The sequence below is a fragment of the Thermobia domestica genome, chromosome 7 (genome assembly GCF_964235325.1).
Source record: "Thermobia domestica chromosome 7, izTheDome1.hap1.1, whole genome shotgun sequence".
Taxonomy (NCBI): Eukaryota; Metazoa; Arthropoda; class Insecta; order Zygentoma; family Lepismatidae; genus Thermobia; species Thermobia domestica.
In genome coordinates, this window is record NC_137460.1 from 251,375,633 (window position 1) to 251,397,700 (window position 22,068).

Genomic DNA, 22,068 nt, shown 5'->3' on the forward strand with positions numbered 1-22,068 from the left:
ATTGATTGATTGATTTTTGCTTTTCGTTATGTATTGAATAGCTAGATGCTCTTGGCCTTCATAGTCTTGGATGCTCATACTGTTGGCCGGGTCAGAATCCTATCAGTTATCATGATCGAAGCTTCCCAATGGATTGATTGATTGATTTTTGCTTTTCGCTATGTATTGAATAGCTAAATGCTCTTGGATGGATGAGAGTTCTATTAGTTATCATGATCGAAGCTTCCCAATTGATTGATTGATTGATTTTTGTCTTTTCGTTATGGATTTGAACCCCCACCAAACCACATCCACATCACTCCCTCCTGCGAAGAACGCAAGCGAACGTTGTTACTATGCTCATACTCTTGGACGTCTATCACGTTCGAAGCTTTCCAATTGATTGAATATCAAGTTCGAAGCTTCCCAATTGATTGATTGATTTTCGTCTTTTCGTTATGTATTGAATAGCTATTTTGTATAGCGAAGAGCATACTTAATGTCTTAAAATATTCAATGCTTTCTCATCGAGAATCGAACCTGTACACTAAATATGTTTTCATTTTGAAAGCTCTCTCATTGAAATTGAACGCAAGACCAGTACTTCACGATTTAGAGTTGAATTAATTCTTGCATAAAAAAAAAAAAAAAGAAATTCATGTATTGATTTTAGCGTAGCATATGATATGCACATTGTTCGAAGCTCTTCATTTCGAAGCACTATAATGTTTTCAAGTGTTCAATGATCCCTTTCTCTTTCTCTATCATCGAGAATCGAACCCGGACCAAAGTGGTATTAAAACATAAATAACAACCATAAAAATAAAATTTTAAAAATACAGCATCACATTATTATTATTATTATTTTGGGAGTGAAAGTGTAGTAGACAACTAATCTTGATTGTAGCTTCGCTAACGTATGAAATAAAGACTTTACACAAAATTCTACTTTGGTAGGGAGCTGGGATCGAATTTGGTACTTCATGATTTTAAAGTTGAACTAGTCCTTGCATGAAAAAAAAGAATTTCACTTCGTTTTCACGACAGAAAGGATCGAATGACTTTCATGTCTTAAAATGTGTAATGTTTTCTCAACGAGGATCGAACCAGCAGGACACGGGAATCAAACGCAAGACCTAAGAATCAAACGCAAGACCTGTACTTCACGACCATTGAGTTGAATTAATCCTTGCATGAAAAAAAAAAGAATTTCACGTATATAGCACATCGTTTCACGACAGAAAGGAACGAAATAGAAATATTTAATGCTCTTTCACTAAGAATCGAACCAGAACCCTAATATATGCTTTTTATTTTGAAAGTCCTCTCATCGGAATCGAAGGTGAAACCTGTACTTCATGGAAAGGAACGAAATAGAAATATTTAATGCTCTTTCACTAAGAATCAAATCAGAACCCTCAATATGCTTTTATTTTGAAAGTTCTCTCATCGGAATCGAACGCAAGACTTCACGATTTAGAGTTGAATTAATCCTCGCATGAAAAAAAGAATTTCATGGAGTAATCCACCGTGAGGTGAACACTCTATCACTGAATGTCAGTGCCTCACATATAGATTAGATTTTATTTAAAAAAAACTTTTCGTCTTATTTTTTTCTAGTCGTCTTGTATTGGGTAACTAGATTCCTCACCTCAGCCCCCAGATCCATCTTGTAATGCTAAGAATAGAAGTTCCCAGGTTTTCTGCGAAGAGTTTTGAGGAGTTTGACCTGATCTTATTCTCACGAAACGGCTGGAAAATTTTCGTCTGGAAATTGAGTTGATAAGACGATTGTTGTGGTTCATGGCTGTTTTTAAAACGTATTGGTAGCGGAAGCACTTCTCATAGCATATCATAATGTTTTAAAAACGTAGGATGAGAAAATTTGTATGCTCAAATCATCAGGGTTGATTGTATTGCATGTGAAAAGTATTATATGGATATTCACATGATGGTGATGAGATATTGCGCTATAACATTCCCATAGCACAAAAGATTACGCCCCACGAAATGTCTGTAGGTTATGAACTATTTGTTTTATCTAATTTGGTCTTGGGATTCTCACGAATTCACTTGTAAGTGTTCATGGGAATAGAATTTGTTTGCAGACTGTTCTTTGATCGAATAGACCTTAGTTGCTCAGGGGAATATCGCATTGCATGAATCGTGAATATCGTATTTTCAAACGTATACAGCATTTGAGATTACATGTATGTTTGTTGTCGTCTTCACATACGAACATACTCACGTGCGACTGAAGATAGTGTAATCTGAATGCGAAAACGCTGAGTTTGTGTAATGAAAAATAAGTCTGTTAATAAATAAGATTTACTAAAGATGATATTTTGATACATCTATCAAATAATGTGTGTGAATAAGGAAATGAAATTGAATAAGGATATTAAATGTAGCAGGGGAGAGGTGGGGAGATTTTATTCGTTTGGAAAAGCTCATATGTTTCTTGAAAACAGTTATCATAATAAACTTGCTTTATTTTTGACTTCAGATATAAGTGATCGTATTGCTTTGCGATTGCGTTTACCTTTAATGTATATATGGGATTTATGAATTTTTTGTTCGTGTGTTTGTGAGAAATTCTATTTTCGCTGAGTACATTTAATCACGTTGGTATCAGTTTATTCTTGTTGATGTAATTGAATATATTTGTTCTTCGATTAGGACATTTCCTGAAGAATGTAGAGATGAAAGACATGAAATTCTGATTAGGGCTTGTGAAATTTCGTAAGGCTCCTTTCTCAGATAGGTGAGTGCTTCGTCATGTCGCTGCGGTGTAAGTATACATTAAATCATTATTTTTAAAAAGAAAGAAGAAACGGTTGTATTGAAATGTAATATTTGAAATGATTAAATTTCGTGTGACGTTTTTATTTGACGTCATACGAATGTAGAATAAAACCATTGAACAGAGTGAAGTGTGTGAAGTAGACCTTTACGAATTGTGTTGTGCTCATCTGTGTATTAGAAGAGATTGTCAGCATACTGAAACTCTACGTTTTAGTAAGATAAAACATAGTTGCTATTCTCTCTTTCTTTCTCTTTTAATCATCTCTAAGGTGCTACCTAATTTCTATAGATAGTGATTATTTGAATTATTATACGTATTAGCATTTCACGTTGTAATTCCTCATTTGAATTAACTTTTCTTGTCTGTCTTTAAAATATAATTTGAAATGGAGTCCCTATTACATAACCATTCAGTTCATTTTCCTATACTTCAGGCTGATGGAACTCCAGCTACTTTGTTTACACAATCTAAGTATTACCAAGGGAATTATGGTGTCTTATGTTCCTTTAAAGAGTATGTACCATCATATTCAGAAAAGAAAGATATTGAAATTAGAAATTTGTACACGCAATCCCGTTATCAGCGATGGTTTTTGATTTATATTACCCCTGCTAGCATTGACTTTCAGGAAATGCTAGAGTTAGGAGGACATAGATATTTTTTATCCGTAGTGTCATCACTTATCAAAACTTGCTGGCCATTACGTGATGCAACTTTTTTTCGCATTAAAGGTTCATCTGAAAAATTTCAGATTTGTGCAATTTATCAAGGTGTGGGTAATCAGATACAGCTACAGGAACGATTAGCCAGATATAAGTGTAGGTGCATCTTTAATAGTGTAATTCAAATTGCGGACCTATTGTCAACATGTGAAGAAATGTGTAAGAATGCATCATGCATTATATCACAGAATACTACACTGATAGACCTATCCGCTTTCGCAGATTTGTTCAAAAAACGTAACACATGGCTAATGTAATTTGTCATCTGAATTACCTTTTCTTGTTTGTCTTAAAAGCAATACATCTTCACGGGTAATCACTTAACGTACGGACAGCTAAGAAAAAGTATTCTTCAGTTGAGAAAATTTCTTTTCCTATTACAGTACCAATTTGAGAAGCTATCAAATTATGACTATTCCAAAGATAACGTGACAAGAAAAACAGATTAATTCATTTGTTCCCAAGTTAATGCGAAAAAGAAAATTTGTCAACTATAGAATACTTTCTTTTTCGTTTGTACAGAAAGATTATATGACTTAGATATTCTGATTCTTTTAGAATAGAATGCAATTTAATATAATATTTCCATGGATATAGTGTTTAGCATTGAGTTATTCAGGTTTATTATTTAGTTTACTTTTACGTTATTATATGTAGGAATTTATTTTCTTGTTCTTTAACACTACTTGCTGAAAACAATACATATTCGCGTCAAATCACTTAGAGCACGTATTTTCTGTGTAGGAAACTTGAGTTCGACTCTTGATTGATTCCAATTTAATCTGTAGATTCATGTTTCGTATAGCCTCGAGATATTCTGATTCTTGTAGAATAGAATGAATTTTAAATGTAATATTGACCTGATTATAGTGTTTAGCATTGTATTATATATTCCATAGCTAGTTATTTAATTAAGCATTGTATTATATATTCCATAGCTAGTTATTTAATTACTATTACTGTTAGTATATGTAGAACTTTATTTCTTGCTCTTTAAAATTACGGAAAGAATTCATTTTATAAGTATAGTATTTATATAGTTTAATAGTAGTGATTTTTGATTATTATTTCAGTGCTTATTTAAGCGATATTTTCGTAACGTAGATAGTATTAGTATTGGAATTAATTATTTCATTGTTTTTCGTGGATGTACGTGTCTATATTATGGGAAACCTGAGTTCGACTCTTGATGATAATTAGTGTAGATCGAATTCCACGTTAGGCTGTAGATTTACGTCTTATATAATCAAATCAAATCTAATCCTTCTAGACTAAGTTTTTCAAAGAATTGATAATGAATGGGGAATTTATTTACCTCTAATGTGATACTTAATTGCTAAAAATAGTGATTATTTAAATTCTTATACGTATTATCATTTGAATTACGTTTTTCTTGTTTGTCTTAAAATAGAATTTGAAATGAAGTTCCTCGTACATAACTGTTCAGTTCATTTTCCTAAACTACAAACGGATGGAATTCCAACTACTTTGTTTACAAAATCTAAGTATTACCAAGGGATTTATGGAGTCTTATGTTACTTTAAAGAGTGTGTAACATTATATTCAGAAAAAACGATATTGAAATTAGTAATGCGAAAAAGAAAATTTGTCAATTATAGAATTCTTTCTTTTTCGTTTGTACAGAAAGATTATATGGCTCAGATTTTTGTCTGATATATCGTCGGAGATATTCTGATTCTTTTAGAATAGAATGCAATTTAATATAATATTTCCTTGGATATAGTGTTTAGCATTGAGTTATACAGGTTTATTATTTAGTTTACTATTACGTTATTATATGTAGGAATTTATTTTCTTGTTCTTTGACACTACTTGCTGAAAACAATACATATTCGCGTCAAATCACTTAGAGCACGTATTTTCTGTGTAGGAAACTTGAGTTCGACTCTTGATTGATTCCAATTTAATCTGTAGATTCATGTTTCGTATAGCCTCGAGATATTCTGATTCTTGTAGAATAGAATGAATTTTAAATGTAATATTGACCTGATTATAGTGTTTAGCATTGTATTATATATTCCATAGCTAGTTATTTAATTAAGCATTGTATTATATATTCCATAGCTAGTTATTTAATTACTATTACTGTTAGTATATGTAGGACTTTATTTCTTGCTCTTTAAAATTACGGAAAGAATTCGTTTTATAAGTATAGTATTTATATAGTTTAATAGTAGTGATTTTTGATTATTATTTCAGTGCTTATTTAAGTGATATTTTCGTAACGTAGATAGTATTAGTATTGGAATTAATTATTTCATTGTTTTTCGTGGATGTGCGTGTCTATATTATGGGAAACCTGAGTTCGACTCTTGATGATAGTTAATGTAGATTGAATTCCACGTTAGGCTGTAGATTTACGTCTTATATAATCAAACCTAGTCCTTCTAGACTAAGTTTTTCAAAGAAATTGATAATGAATGTTTGGATTCCAAGTTAATCTGTAGATTCATGTTTCGTATAGCATCGAGATATTCTGATTATTGTAGAATAGAATGAATTTTAAATGTAATATTTACCCGAATATAGTGATTAGCATTGTATTATATATTCGGTAGCTAGTTATTTAGTTACTATTACTGCTAGTATATGTAGGGCTTTATTTCTTGCTCTTTAACATTACGGAAAGAAATCATTTTATAAGTATAGTATTTATATAGTTTAATAGTAGTGATTTTGATTATTATTTCAGTGCTTTTCGACTATCGATGATAGATAATGTAGTACGAATTCCACGTTGATTTGTAGATTTATGTCTTATATAATCAAACCTAGGCCTTCTAGACTAAGTTTTCAAAGAATTGATAATGAATGGGGAATTTAATCAACTCTAAAGTGGTATCTAATTGCTATAGATAGTGATTATTTAAATTCTTATACGTATTATCATTTGAATTACGTTTTTCTTGTTTGTTTTAAAATAGAATTTGAAATGAAGTTCTTCGTACATAACTATTCAGTTCATTTTTCTAAACTACAAACGGATGGAATTCCAGCTACTTTGTTTACACAATCTAAGTATTACCAAGGGAATTATGGTATCTTATGTTCCTTTAAAGAGTATGTACCATTATATTTAGAAAAAACGATAACGAAATTAGAAATTTGTACACGCAACCCCGTTATCAGCAATGGTTTTTGATTTACATTACCCTGCTAGCATTGACCTTAAGGAAATGTTAGAGTTAGGAGGATATAGATATTTTTTATCCGTAGTGTCATCACTTATCAAATCTTGTTGACCATTATATGATGCAACTTTTTTTTCGCATTAAAGGTTCGTCTGAAAAAAAATTCAGATTTGTGCAATTTTTCAAAGTTTGGTAGTCAGATATAACTACAGAAACGATTAGCCGGATATAAGTGTAGGCACATCTTTAATAGTGTAATTCAAATTGCGGACCTAATGTCAACATGTACAGAGCTATGTAAGAATGCATCATGTATTATATCACAGAATATTACATTGCTACTCCTTCTGTATATAGGATAGGTCAGTGTTTCTTTCTATACATATATGCTATCTTTTGTTGTTCAGCATTACGTCACTTGATGTGAGATCATCACATTAACACTTCTCACTTTTAATATTTATCTTTACACGTATGTAGTTCATTCATTAAAAAAGTAAACTTGCGATGTTTAACAATGATGATGATGAGCGTGTACAATAGATTTCAATCTTTTAATGGTGTCATTCATTTTTAATGTTAAACTTTCGTTTTGAAAGTAATTAATTTTCAGCAGCGGGTGAGGAGCGCTGCTGCACTCTACAAAACTCCTCAAGAAGCCAATATTATCACCCTGAGGAAATGCAAGGTGATTTCTGTACTTTTAAAAATAATTACTTTCAAAACCCTTTTGTGCTTACCTCTTTTATCTTTTCATTTGCTTTTCATTATTTCACTGTACTTCAAAGGTAGCACTTAGTCATTTCCCTTACCTTTCCATGTATATGCAACTATATATAGTATTTTACTCAACATTATGCGTATATATATATATATATATATATATATATATATATATATATATATATGAAGAAGAAATGAAAACAGGATTATCTTGCGTTTAAACCTGTTAGAATATGAACTGCTCAAAGGAATGTGACGCATCTATCTTTTAGCAATAGGTAAGTTTTAAATATCTGTTTTCAATAACAGATAAATAATTACTTTTTATTTAAAATAAAATACTTGTTTTCTTTCAAGGAACAATTCATGTTCACCACGTAAATTAACGATTCATTCTTGTTTCTTTACAGTACACTTTAAAAGAGGATACGTCTTCAAGAGACACTGAATCAAGATTTTCTACGATCAAACAGGTACGAAGACGAAACACTGATCAAAGATCATCTCTCTCTCTCTCTATCTCTCTTTTACAAATAAATAAGTTTTATAGCTTTCTTTCGGATAAAAAAAGATCCATAACTGCTTTTCGTCTTTTAGAATATGTATGATAATATTAATAATTACTTATTTCTTTTAGGTAAAACATTTGCTTCTTTTTTTTTTTACAAAATTCAAAACGAAGTATTGAAATTATATAAGTTACCACCGGGAATTGAATTCGTGTGTTACAAGAATAAGTCAAATGCATACAGATGCAATATTCAATGGAACGGTTATTTGCTTTAAAGAAGAGAAAACTATTGGTTAGTATAGGAATATTGATAAAAAATACCATTGGTAAAAAATATATAGTATTAACTGTACGAATTTCTTTTCTAAAAAATAAGAAAGAAGGAAGGAAAGAAAAGTTAACTTTGACTTTTCGTGCTAAGAAAATATAGTTTAATGTTTTGATCAACACCGAAGCTATGTGAGTCATAAATTATTGTAGTATTTCAAGAAGTAAACTGGAGTTATTGAATGAATAATTAGATTGCATATTGACTGAAATTGCGATCTTTACTGGTATCAAATGGTATTTGCTTAAGAGAAAAGACAATTAATGATAGGTATTGTTTTATTTAGGATTTTTATATCTTTTTAAAATATGAAGATTGTTAGTGTTGCAATTATAGTTACTTGTTTTTCTTCCAGGAAACAAGTTCATGTTCACCGCGTAAAGTAACTGATTATTCTTGTTTCTTTACAGTACACTTTAAAAAAGAGGATACGTCTTTAAGAGACGCTGAAAACTACCTGAAGCAACATTTTCTACGGTCAAATCTGATCGAAGACGAAACACCGATCAAAGAGCAGTGACGCAACTCTCTCTCTTTTACGAATAGGTAAGTTTTATCTTTCTTTCAGATAAAAAAAAAGATCCATATCTGCTTTTCGTCTTTTAAAATATGTATGATAATATTAATAATTACTTATTTCTTTTAGGTGAAACATTTGCTTCTTTTTATTTTTAAGTTAAGATAAAGAAAAACCTATAGATACGGTGTTTTGTTCATTAGAATACATTATTCGTAAAACCTTTTTTCTTGCAAGATACATTCATTAGAGATTCAAACTGCACGAATAGGTTACTGCGGTTCGTTAAAGATATTAATAACATTCAATACCAAAGATGTATGAGATGTAAACCTATATTTACAAGATTCAAACGGAGAATTGAAATGATATAAGCTACTATCAGGAATTGAACTCAGATGTTCCAAGTATAAGTCAAATGTATACAGTTGCAATATTCACCGGTACGGTTGTTTGCTTTTAAAAAAGAGAAAACTATTAGTTAGTATAGGAATATCGTTGGTAAAAAATGATAGTTTATAGTATTTGCTTTAAAAAAAGAGAAAACTATTAGTTAGTATAGGAATATCGTTGGTAAAAAATGATAGTTATAGTATTAACTGTACGAATTTCTTTTTTAAAAATAAGAAAGAAGGAAGGATGGAAGTAAAAAAGTTAATTTTGATTTTTCGTGCTAAGTAAATATAGTTTAACGTTTTGTTCAACATCGGTGCTATGTAAGTCATAATTATTGTAGTATTTCAAGAACTAAACTAGAGTTTCGAATTAATAATTAAATTGCATGAAGATGTGATATTTACTGTTATCGTGTGGTATTTGCTTAAGAGAAAAGAAAACTAATGAATAGGTGTTGTTTTTATACTATACTATGCTCAAATTAAGAAACGAATTGACATTTAGAGAAAAACTGTTATTCTGTTGTCACAATCATGAGTAGGCCACTAAGGCATCCTCTACAACTTTACCCTCTATAATGGAAAATAATTTTAAGAGGACAATTCAGTGATATACTCATTATGAGGCAACAGAGTAACAGTTTTTGTCTAAATGTCAATTCGTTTCTTATTTTGAACAGAGTATAAGAAAATGTACATACAATGAAAGAATGTCAAGAATACTTGTTATTTCTCGTTCTTGTTCTTTCTCATTACGGGAAGAAATAATTTTATAAGTATAGTATGTTGCTATAAGATAAGTGTACTTTTTGAAGATTAATTTATATTTTCTGATAATAAAAATTTGTATTTCTTTATTTCCAGAAAAGATGATGCCAATCCTCCGTAGTGTTGCAATGACCATTGTAGGGTATTGTGAAGATAAAATCAGAAGAAGAGGAAACAAAAAGATGTACTATATTTCTAGTGTCTGTCCAAACAATAAATTGATAAAAAGAAGATGGCACACATACGATGATTGTATCAATGTGATGCTATTAGAACTTTATCAAAAGGAAAAAAAGAAAGAGAAAGTGTAGATAAAACGATTTTGGGGGTAAAATGAGACTTAGAGGGTAAGTGTATGCGAAACCAAAGTGAAATGATAAAAGAAAAGAAATGGTTAAAGGTGAAGTGATATTTGGACTACCATAAAAAGCCAAAATGAAGAAAAATGAAAGAAAATTGTAAATATTTGTGTATATATACATATATTAAAATAAAAAGAAAAGGAATTTAAATTCCCTGTAGATAAAATTTGTTGTGAAATTCATGCTTTCATCCCATTTAATTCTATACGCTGATACCTCTTACCGAGAAAGGTCATATTTGTGGAACGTATCTTTATTTGTTCAGGGTCTTTACATAATGTACAAACCTATTACATTTTAGGTTTGAGGAGTGTGGTGTCTCACTGATAGAGGATTTACAACCAGTACTTCATTTTTTCAAATGTTCGATTCTCGATGATGGAGAGAGAGAGAGAGATAGAGGGAGCATTGAACACTTGAAAGCATTATATTGCTTCGAAATGAAGAGCTTCGAACAATGTATATCATATGCTACGCTAAAATCAATACGAAGTGCCATATATGTGAAATTCTTTTTTTATGCAAGGATTAATTCAACTCTAAATCGTGAAGTACTTTTACTTTTATTAAAGTGTAAAATTTCCAAACAAATATACAATGTTACTCTTGTGCAGATCACATCTTTGCAATCTGTTCCTACCTCAATCCGAGTTCATGTTAATAGGTAATTGTGATAAACAAAAACTGTGAGCATTAGTTCACCTGTTTACTTCTACTTTGTTCATTCCTGTATTTTTTATTTTTATGTTTGTTATTTTTCTAAAGCAATTATGTCAGGTTAGAAGAACATGAATCTTTTTCTTTCTAGTACGTGTATTGTTCTTCTACTCATAAATTCAATGAATTTCAGGATGCATGATAACTCTGTGATATAACGTTTATTTACATTGTCATTCTATCAACTATTATTTTTTCGTCTTAATCATATGTCCTTTTACCGAGAAAGGGTATATTTGTGGGGGCGTATCTTTATTTCTCCGAGGGTCTTTACATGATGTACAAACCTATTACATTTTAGGTTTGAGGAGTATGGTGGTTCAGTGGTAAAGGATTTAAAATCAGTACTTCGTTTTTCAAATGCTGAAGCTTCTTGGTATGCATCCTGTTGGAACTTAATGGCGATCCGTGCCTCATTTTGTCAATCATCACACCTTCAGTTAATTACTTTAAAAAAAAAAGAAAGATAACGAATTCGAAATTTGCTATAACTTAGTAGAATGAGAATGTATGAGTAGATCATGAAAACTCACGGACATGATGTTCGGAGATGAAACTAGGGACTGCATGCACTTTGCCACAGTGCACGACAATTAGTAATAAAAAATTATAAGCTTACTTGATCGGAGATCGAACTGGGGACCGCATGCACTGGGGGTTGCGGAACAATGCTCTACTATACTAAGTATTCATCTGAAAGAATACGTCGTTGCTTTATCACTGAACCACACACACAAACTTTCACATATTTCTTACGTTCGAAACGTAAGAAAATATTTCAGTTTAACGTACCACGATTATGCTCATTATGTTGAGGAAGACGAATGATTAAGACAAATGAATGAATGAATGAATACTTAGTAAAATAAAAATATATAAGTAGACCATGAAAACTCACGGACACTATGTTCGGAAGTCGACCACAGTGGGCGGCAATTAGTAATAAAAAATTATAAGCTTACTTGATCGGAGATCGAACTAGGGACCGCATGCACTGGGGTTACGGAACAATACTCTACTATACTAAGTATTCATCTGAAAGAATACGTCGTTGCTTTATCACTGAACCACATACACAAACTTTCACATATTTCTTACGTTCGAAACGTAAGAAAATATTTCAGTTTAACGTACCACGATTACGCTCATCATACAGATAGACAGACAGAAAGATATACACTTAGATAGTACTTATTGTCTTTTCGAGTGCAGAATAATACGCGTTCAATACTACACAGAGGCTTGTAGTGTTTGAGCCCCGTCGCCCAAAGCTTGGACATCTCCCCAACAAAAAAAATCTTGATGCACGCCTGTGTACATAGCTAGTATACGAATTCTATGACGGGATTCTGAGCATTTTAAAAGAAATTGATGATAATAATAGGGAATATTTTAACTACTTTCGTCCTTTTAAAGTAATATCACACACAGCTTAGACTATAATATGGAGAAAACTGTACAAAGTTCAACTTCCTAGATCAACTTAAAGAAATGGAGAAATGTTCTCTTATTTGAGAATAGACAATTGTTTTAACTTGAAGATTTGTGCCCCATGATGAAATCGTGGGGTGCTGTGGATCAGTGGTAAAGCGTTCACCTCCGGTGATTGGGGGCCCCTGGTTCGATCCTAACTTTCGTCGTGTGAACTTTGTGGTGCATATAGCTTCGCTGCTGAACGGAACGTTAAACTCAAAAATCAATCAACATCATGTGTACATGAGTAACGACATCCGAGATGTATAAGCAACACTAGTTTTGTCAAGTTTTAGATCTCAAACACTGTTTTAATATTACCTAAAACACACACATACATATCTTCGCTTCGTGTTGTCTGAAACCATGACCTAAGATAATGTTGACGCGATAGCTGGAGAACAACATTGAAATGCAAAACATGTTCTGTTATCTTATTTTTCTGCTCTTTGCAAGTAGATAGTGCAGATACAGAAACTCTCTCAGTTCGTTGACTTATGTATGTGTTTTTAACGTTAGATTTCACTCTTATTAACATTAGAAAATTATGAAATTAACTTCAGTGCCTCTGTGGTAGAGTGTTTACCTCTGGTGCATGAGGTCCCGTGTTCAAATCACGTCTTTTTTTTCTATATACTTGTCATTAATTTTAGCGACCACAAATTCCCTGCTTCATTTACAACTTAACGAAAAGATGCTATTGACTGCCCCCGGAAAACCGTCCTTATCATTTCATTTTTACGTTCCAGAGGGCACGGTGACTCAGTGGTAGAGCGTTCACCTCAAGTGCTTGGGTCCATGATTCGATCCCAGTTCGTGCCCTATGAACTTTGTGATGGACAAACATCGTATGCGTGGATTTCCCTTCGGAGTTCATCAGTTTCCTTCCACTTTCTTCATTACATCTTTTCATTCATTTTTTTCATTATCACCTCTCCTTCATTAGCCTAGTAGACGTAACCGCAGGACGTAAAACTCACTTTTCACTTGTCCCATCGCCGTCTATTAGTATAGTACACTCAGCCTAACCGGCATAATCGTGGGACGTTAAACTCAAAGATTTCATTTCATTTTTTCGTTCCAGAGGACAGGGTGGCTCAGTGGTAGAGCGTTCACCTTAAGTGCTTGGGGGTCCCTCGTTCGTCTTCCATTAGCATAGTACACTTAGCCTAACCGGCATAATCGTGGGACATTAAACTCAAAGATTTCATTTCATTTTTTTCGTTCCATGGGGAACGGTGGCTCAATGATAGAGCGTTCACCTTAAGTGCTTGGGTCCCTGATTCGATCCCAGTTCGTGCCCTATGAACTTTGTGGTGGACAAACATCGTATGCGTGTATTTCCCTTCGGAGTTCATCAGTTTCCTTCCACTTTCTTCATTACATCATTTCATTCATTTTTCCATTATCACATCTCCTTCATTAGCCTAGTAGACGTAACCGTAGGACGTAAAACTCACTTTTCACTTGTCCCACCCACACAGATTATACTATTTTCATTTGCTAAAACACACATATCTTCGCTTCGTCTGGACTCCACGTACTACAGATACATAGACAAACGGAGAAACAAGTAGACATATTATCAAAATTTTAAGACACACAAGCTATGATTATTATTACATTATTCACATCATAAAGTTCCGTCTTTCAAAATCATTAGTTTAACAGTCATAATCGTGGAACGTAAAACTCACTTTGGGTGTTAGACAAAAAGCTATGATTATTATTACATTATTCACATCATAAAGTTCCGTCTTAGGACCCTAGTGGATCAATGGTACAGTGCTCATCTTTGATGTATGGTGTATCCAGGTTGTAATCCAGCCCCAGACAAGTGAACTTTCTGGTAGACAAAATTACTAGTTTAACAGACATAATTAAAAATTGGACGTAAAACTATGATTCGACTCGAACGAATATTTCTGGTGCATTGGGATCCATATTTCGATCCTAGCTAACAACAAGTGAAATTTCTGGTGAACAAGAGCGTTCATCTTTTGTGCATAGGTCTCCGAGTTGAAAATGAAGCCCTCCTTCCCCGTGTTCAACTTTTGCTTTCAACAAATGAATTTTATGATAGACAAACACCGTATGCGTGGATTTCCTTCGGAGTTCTTCCGTTTCCTTCCACTTTTTGAGTGTACGTTGATTGATGGTACAGCGTTCACCTCTGGTGTTTGAGGTGGGGCCCTGGTTTCAAACCCCAGCTCCCTCCGTCAAGTGAACTTTCTGTGTTGGACAAACAACACGTGCGTGGTTTTTTTTCGGTGTACTTTCGTTTCCTCCCACTTTCTTTATTCTATCATTTCATTCATTTCTCATCATCACCGTCTTCTTCAGTCTAGTCAATATATCCATGAAACTTAAAATTGGAAGTTATTATTATTATTATTATTATTATTATTATTATTATTATTATTATTATTATTATTATTAAAAATAAACCAAGAAGTTCCGTTACTAATGATATACATATATCCTAATTACCAGTCTTATGGCGGCTCCCTTTCCTAAATTTAGGGGGACACAATGACTCATTGGTCTATTCATCTTCCTAGCATATGCTACAGACAAACAGACAAACGTCAGCCGGTGTTCACTGACATTTTGTCACTTCAATGCAACGTTTTCTTATCATCGCTTGATTAATAAAGCGGTAGGTAGGTTTGTGTTTTGCTTTTCGATAAGCTAATCTTCTCTTCTCTTGAATACGAAGCAACAGACAAAGAAAAAAAAGATACTGGGAAAACACATTTCTTTGACGCTGTATATATGTATGACTGTCTGTATCTGTCTGTAGAATCTGGTTTCTTTATCACACACGAAACAACTATGAATAAATACACTTTATAACTTTATTCTTTTTTTAAAGACAAAGACTAAAAAATAAAGACAAATATATTATTTTACTCTAGTTCGATTCTTAGTGAAAGAGCATTAAATATTTCTATTTCGTTCCTTTCTGTCGTGAAACGATGTGCTATATACGTGAAATTCTTTTTTTTTTCATGCAAGGATTAATTCAACTCAATGGTCGTGAAGTACAGGTCTTGCGTTTGATTCTTAGGTCTTGCGTTTGATTCCCGTGTCCTGCTGGTTCGATCCTCGTTGAGAAAACATTACACATTTTAAGACATGAAAGTCATTCGATCCTTTCTGTCGTGAAAACGAAGTGAAATTCTTTTTTTTCATGCAAGGACTAGTTCAACTTTAAAATCATGAAGTACCAAATTCGATCCCAGCTCCCTACCAAAGTAGAATTTTGTGTAAAGTCTTTATTTCATACGTTAGCGAAGCTACAATCAAGATTAGTTGTCTACTACACTTTCACTCCCAAAATAATAATAATAATAATGTGATGCTGTATTTTTAAAATTTTATTTTTATGGTTGTTATTTATGTTTTAATACCACTTTGGTCCGGGTTCGATTCTCGATGATAGAGAAAGAGAAAGGGATCATTGAACACTTGAAAACATTATAGTGCTTCGAAATGAAGAGCTTCGAACAATGTGCATATCATATGCTACGCTAAAATCAATACATGAATTTCTTTTTTTTTTTTTTTTATGCAAGAATTAATTCAACTCTAAATCGTGAAGTACTGGTCTTGCGTTCAATTTCAATGAGAGAGCTTTCAAAATGAAAACATATTTAGTGTACAGGTTCGATTCTCGATGAGAAAGCATTGAATATTTTAAGACATTAAGTATGCTCTTCGCTATACAAAATAGCTATTCAATACATAACGAAAAGACGAAAATCAATCAATCAATTGGGAAGCTTCGAACTTGATATTCAATCAATTGGAAAGCTTCGAACGTGATAGACGTCCAAGAGTATGAGCATAGTAACAACGTTCGCTTGCGTTCTTCGCAGGAGGGAGTGATGTGGATGTGGTTTGGTGGGGGTTCAAATCCATAACGAAAAGACAAAAATCAATCAATCAATCAATTGGGAAGCTTCGATCATGATAACTAATAGAACTCTCATCCATCCAAGAGCATTTAGCTATTCAATACATAGCGAAAAGCAAAAATCAATCAATCAATCCATTGGGAAGCTTCGATCATGATAACTGATAGGATTCTGACCCGGCCAACAGTATGAGCATCCAAGACTATGAAGGCCAAGAGCATCTAGCTATTCAATACATAACGAAAAGCAAAAATCAATCAATCAATCATGAAGCTTCGATCATGATAACTGATAGGACTATGATCCCTCCAAGAGTATGACCACCCAAGACGATAAAGCCATCCAAGACTATCACCATAACAACAACAAACTGTTCTCATACACGTTCAGATAAACCAAAATTTTCCCACGCACTTCTCTGGTAGCCGTAAAAGGCTATGACCATAGCAACTAAAGGCTTGTCGAAACTTGCCTCCCAATTCTAGGAAAACAGGATCAAATTTCACTAACTCATCCATCCCAAGTGGGGTTATTCTACTCCTTATTAGAAAAGTCATGTATAACTTAGATCCCATTTATTATGGGGGCCTCAATTGAGCTGTCTGGTAACAGTGCACTAAATGCACTTTCGAACTATCAGTAAGGAAAACGAACTATGTGGTTTTTCATGATTTGTGTTAAGCTAGTACTTTTGGAAACAGTGTTAGATAATTCACATGAAAATGTGATGTAAAAATTTGGCTATTACCATTTTTGTGGTAACTGATATTCTGAGATTTGCTTGTATTTGTGGACAGCTCGAAAATGCAGTTATGAGAGTTCACTTTGGTTTCAGACAGCTTAATTACTATTGATACAATGCCACATTATATATATATATATATATATATATATATATATATATATTAGGGCGGAGCGAAAAATCACTTTTTTATATATTGAAAACGCAATAGTGCGGAAAAGTTGTCAATTGATGTTGATAAAATAATGTAAAAATTTCGTCGCTGAAATCGAATATCTTCGGGTGGCGAATCGCCAAAAGAGATTTTGTGTCTTTATAAGGTATGCAAACCCGCCGTACACAGCACTCTTTTGCGTTTCTACGGTAAATGAACAAAAGTATAACCTACATTTCTTAAGTTAAGTAATATATAAAACTTAAGAAATATTTTCTGCATGATTTAGGCGCATTTTGGGTCACACACTAGTCAATTTGATCAAAATAACAATCTACTTAATACAAAATACATATTTTTTCTGCACCTCTTTGCTTATTTTAGCGAAATGACCCAGGACCCACAACGAGGACGTGGGTGCCGGTCAGGCCCCTCCCATGCCCACCCTACCACTCATACACGTATGTTCAAATTTAGATCTTTGGTTATTTGCAGAGCATAGTTTGCCTTTGTTTCTACTTTCGTGTTTACAAATCGATATTTTTAGTTTGTCTGATAAAACCATTTCTGCCTCAAATTGCTGCAGATGCTTCTGTTACAAGTTTCACGCAGCGTTCTGTACTCGTAATGCGACAGGAATATTTTAAAGCTCTTTTTATGACTGGATGTTCACGGTTATTATTGTAGATTTCAAGTTCTTTGTTGGAAAACAAGACAACGCTTGAGGATGCCTCACTTCAACTGATTCCTAATTAATAAGGTCTGTGTAATCGTTTGCATTCAAATTGAGCTTTGGTAGCATACATTTTTTACATGTGACTCATTGTCTTCTTTATCTGGTCTTCCTCGTTTCGTCTTCCTACTGATACTACTGTCATAATATCTACTCTTCTCATTCCTAGCTTTTCCCATTACGTTGACTATCTTACTCTATGCCTTTTTTCTGACGTGAAGTCTTTCATCGTCAACCATAGAAGGGAATATATTCTCCGGGTGTGCGAAATAGCAGTTATTTTGGATTACGCACTTCTTGAATCAATTGCCGCTCCTTTTGTGGTATGTACCTTGAAGAAGTTCTCATTAACCACACGTGTTTAGCTCCATCTTTACAAGTAGCGTATCTCTTTACTTAAAATCAGCGACCTCCAGTCTCTTTCCTGCATAGAGTTTGATCTTTAAGACCATCAAAGTACAAGCCTCTAAGATCCTTTCCTTTGGCCATTAGCACTTTCTTTTGTCCTATATTTTCCCTTTCTCGCCGGACTTTTGGGCAGTCTGTCATCTAGCCAGCATTTTGTGGATCAATTATTCCAAAAGATTGCAATGTAGCAGTTGCTATCAAAGCAGTTGCACGATCAGATGTTCGAAGCCAGCATACCGAGAATTCTAAGGACATGTCTTTGCTGCTTGCTTCTTTTCTCTCTAATATTCTGCTCTTTTGCAAAGTAATCATCAACACCTGACTCATCGCCATCAGAAGTCATGTCTGGAGTTCATTAGAAGTACTCGTTTGTGATGTGTAAGAAGACTGTTGGCAGGTGGTCTCTCGTGATTTACTTTTAGTGAGTATGATTAATTTTAAAGTCTCCTCGTAGTCAACTCTCTCTATTCTGGCTACTCGTGTTGTTCTCTGATCTTGCAGAAATGTCCACTCCTTTCTAGGTATTTTCTTTCTTAATTCACATGAGCACATGGAACGTCCAGGAGCATATATCAAAAGACCATGTAATCTTGTTTAAATATACCCAGTTTTTCTGGAAACTAGCAGAAGCTTTCGTTTTCTTCACAAATTTAACAAACTTCTTATATACTTTCCGTGCAAAGCAAGTAGAAACTGAACTACACGTTCTAACGACAAAGTAGGGATGGAAGCTTTGCCCTAAACATATTTCACACATTGAGCAACGTCTCTCGCAAACTTCTTTACAGATCGATCATACCCTTTCTCACACTTTTCCAGCTCTACCAATTGAAAATAATGCTTCATTACATCTAATTTTGTGGGCAACTACACACCTGAAAGTTCAGCTGAATGTCCAAGCACGGGGTGAGTCGTTCTTGATCTTGTTCTTATCTTCGGTATGGTTAGAGTTTCTATATTGATATAAAATACAGATCTCACACACATTACATAAAGTTTAATTCACAGTACAAAAACAAACTGTTTATACACGTACCAACTACGCACAACGAAGTAAACACTGAAACGCAATGTTAACACCGTAAAATTACCTTGAAAAGATCGTCTTCCACACTCGAACAAAGTTATCGAATACTAACGTTGTTTCTTTTTAATACTGCTACTATCAATTGGACTAGTCCAAATTGAATTCATATTCAGGGGAAGAAGTTAAATTCTATAAAGCAGTACGAAAATTTTTAAAAGGAAAAAGAGTGTTGAAGGAAAAATTATAATGAACAATGAACACATTTATCGGCATATTAATTTAATGCTAGAACCTTATAAGAAACCACAAGTACAGTATATGATATGCAATACTTTCTTTTTGCTAAAATGGGCTATTTTATGGTTCTAAATCTGCCTAAATCATCTAGAAATTATTTTTTCAATTTTATAGACTGCTTACGTTAAGAAATATAAGTAATAATGTGTTCATTTCTTGTAGAAACACAAAAAAAGTTATGTGTGCGGCGGGTTTGCATACCCTATAAAGACACAAAATCTTTTTTGGTGATTCGCCACCGGAAGATATTTGATTTCAGCGACGAAATTTTTACAGTATTTTATCAACATCAATTGACAACTTTGCCGCACTATTGCGTCTTCGATATATAAAAAAGTGATTTTTCGCTCCGCCCTAATATATATTCAGCCTTTAACTTTTATCACTTTGATCTGTTTGCATGACAAGAAACAAGGCCATTCTTAGCTATCAGAAATCTTTTCGTTTGTGCACTATCATTACAGTGTTTGTTAATTATAACACATTTATTCACTTTATTTTGTATATCCCTTTCATACTGCATTAACAGAAACGATTCAAGAATATATTGACCGAGTTTCTCCCTTAATCTATATTTATTAACCTTGAGTTTTGAAAATGCTCGTTTACAACTTCCTTGTGTATGAGTGGTCGTCTGGAAAAATTTGTAACTTTAGAAGGCTATGTATAACGTAAGGCTACATGCGATATTCATATGTAATTTTGAACGCATACGAGAAGCAGGACTTGCAAGCATTCTTTATGTTTATTTCCTACAATGCTGGTTCAATATCGTGTCACCATGCTTCCTCTTCATACTCACTACTTACGAGGGCTAGTCAAGAAAGACTTGGACTGATTTTTTTTCTAGGCAATTTATTATTACTCAGCAACAGGCACATGATCCTTTTCAAAGTAGTCCCCTCCCATTTGAATGCACTTTTTCATTCGAGTCTTCCAGTCCTCAAACACGTGTCGCAGGCCATTCTTTGAGAGGTCTTTCAAAACCGCCTCCGATGCCTTCAGAACCTCGGAATTATCGGAGAAGCGGCGTCCACGCAGTCTGGATTTTAGGGCAGGGAATAGAAAAAAGTCGCACTGTGCCTCTCACTCATCGCCGGTGACAATTGACTCCATATAGGCGTCTCCACCATCCTCAAACCTTTGCAACAGCTCCCTGCAAGTCCCCACTCGAACGGCCTTCTGCTCTGGTGTCAGGAGTCGCGGAATCCATCGAGCACACACTCGGCTCATGTGGAGGTGGTCATGCAAAATTGTGAAGGCACTGCCATGAGATATGCGTAGTGCGGCTGCCAGATCGTCGATACTGATGAGGCGATCTTCTCTAACAATGACTGCTGCCGTGTTAATGTTCACCTCAATAACAGCTGACGCTGATACACGTGGTCCACCAGCTTTCGTGATTGTCCTTCGGCCCTCTTTAAACTCTTTGAACCACCAGAACACGGTACTTCGTGGCAGAGCGTCATCTTTGTAGGCTGCTCTCAACATTCCTAGAGTTTCTGTTGCACTTTTCCCCAGGCGATAGCAGAACCGTATAGCTGCAAATTGTTCATCTCGTAATGACTCCATTTCTTCTACAGGCGACTTCTAGAGGCGGCGCAGAACATCACCTGCAATAAAAAGTTGTGGTTACCAAACATGCAATGATTCCTTAACAACATTTTATATATATGCACAGCAAGACCCACCCTACTTGTATGCCAAACTATGAAGCTCTAGCGTTAACAGAACTGCCGGGAAAAAATCAGTCCAAGTCTTTCTTGACTAGCCCTCGTAATTATTCATTATCCTATTCACTCTCAACATCTCCGTGCGATGTCTTGGAACAAACTTCTACAAATAATTTTAGTTATTCGCTAAGTTTCCCTCTATCTGTACTAGAGCTGACAGATTTTGTTTATTGCATTTGTGGGTAGTTCGTCTTTTGAATCCAAAATCAGCCTTGGATCGAAACACACACCAACTCGTGATAAAGATTTTCTTGTTTCGAAAACCAGTTAGTCTTATTCTGATTCAATTTGTGAAGGACAATATTGAAAACACAGAATCTGAAATTTTCCTCTTCTTTATTCCCTATGATTTCATGAGATGCCAATTTAAATCAGACGATTATATTCTATTGAAGAAAGATTTTTGCACTATCGCAAGGTGGACACAGTTTATATGGGTGATCACAGCGAAACGCATACGTTCTCCTGGCGTCTTCGGCACCTCCATCTACTTCTCCGCGCGAAATCCAATCTCTTAGGCAGGTCGTTGCTTACAGCGACATTCCTTTTCCTAACCAATGTTACCTTATTGTCAGCACCTGGTGTGAAATTACCCAAAGAG

At 34.0% G+C, this 22,068-nt stretch overlaps 1 protein-coding gene across 2 annotated transcripts in view; it reads left to right on the forward strand.

Moving 5' to 3' along the window:
• The window catches only part of LOC145690808 (uncharacterized), a 54,552-nt gene that overhangs the window by 14,822 nt on the left and 17,662 nt on the right, over nucleotides 1-22,068 (forward strand). The window contains exon 2 of one of the 2 annotated variants that reach the window (XM_081766102.1): nucleotides 2,659-4,472. The exons of the other annotated variant lie outside the window; for it this stretch is intronic. Within the exon in view, the coding sequence (XP_081622228.1) occupies nucleotides 2,659-2,725 (67 nt within the window). The 3' untranslated portion in view covers nucleotides 2,726-4,472. Of the gene's footprint in view, nucleotides 1-2,658; nucleotides 4,473-22,068 lie in introns of those variants that run through there. 2 annotated transcript variants of the gene reach the window in all.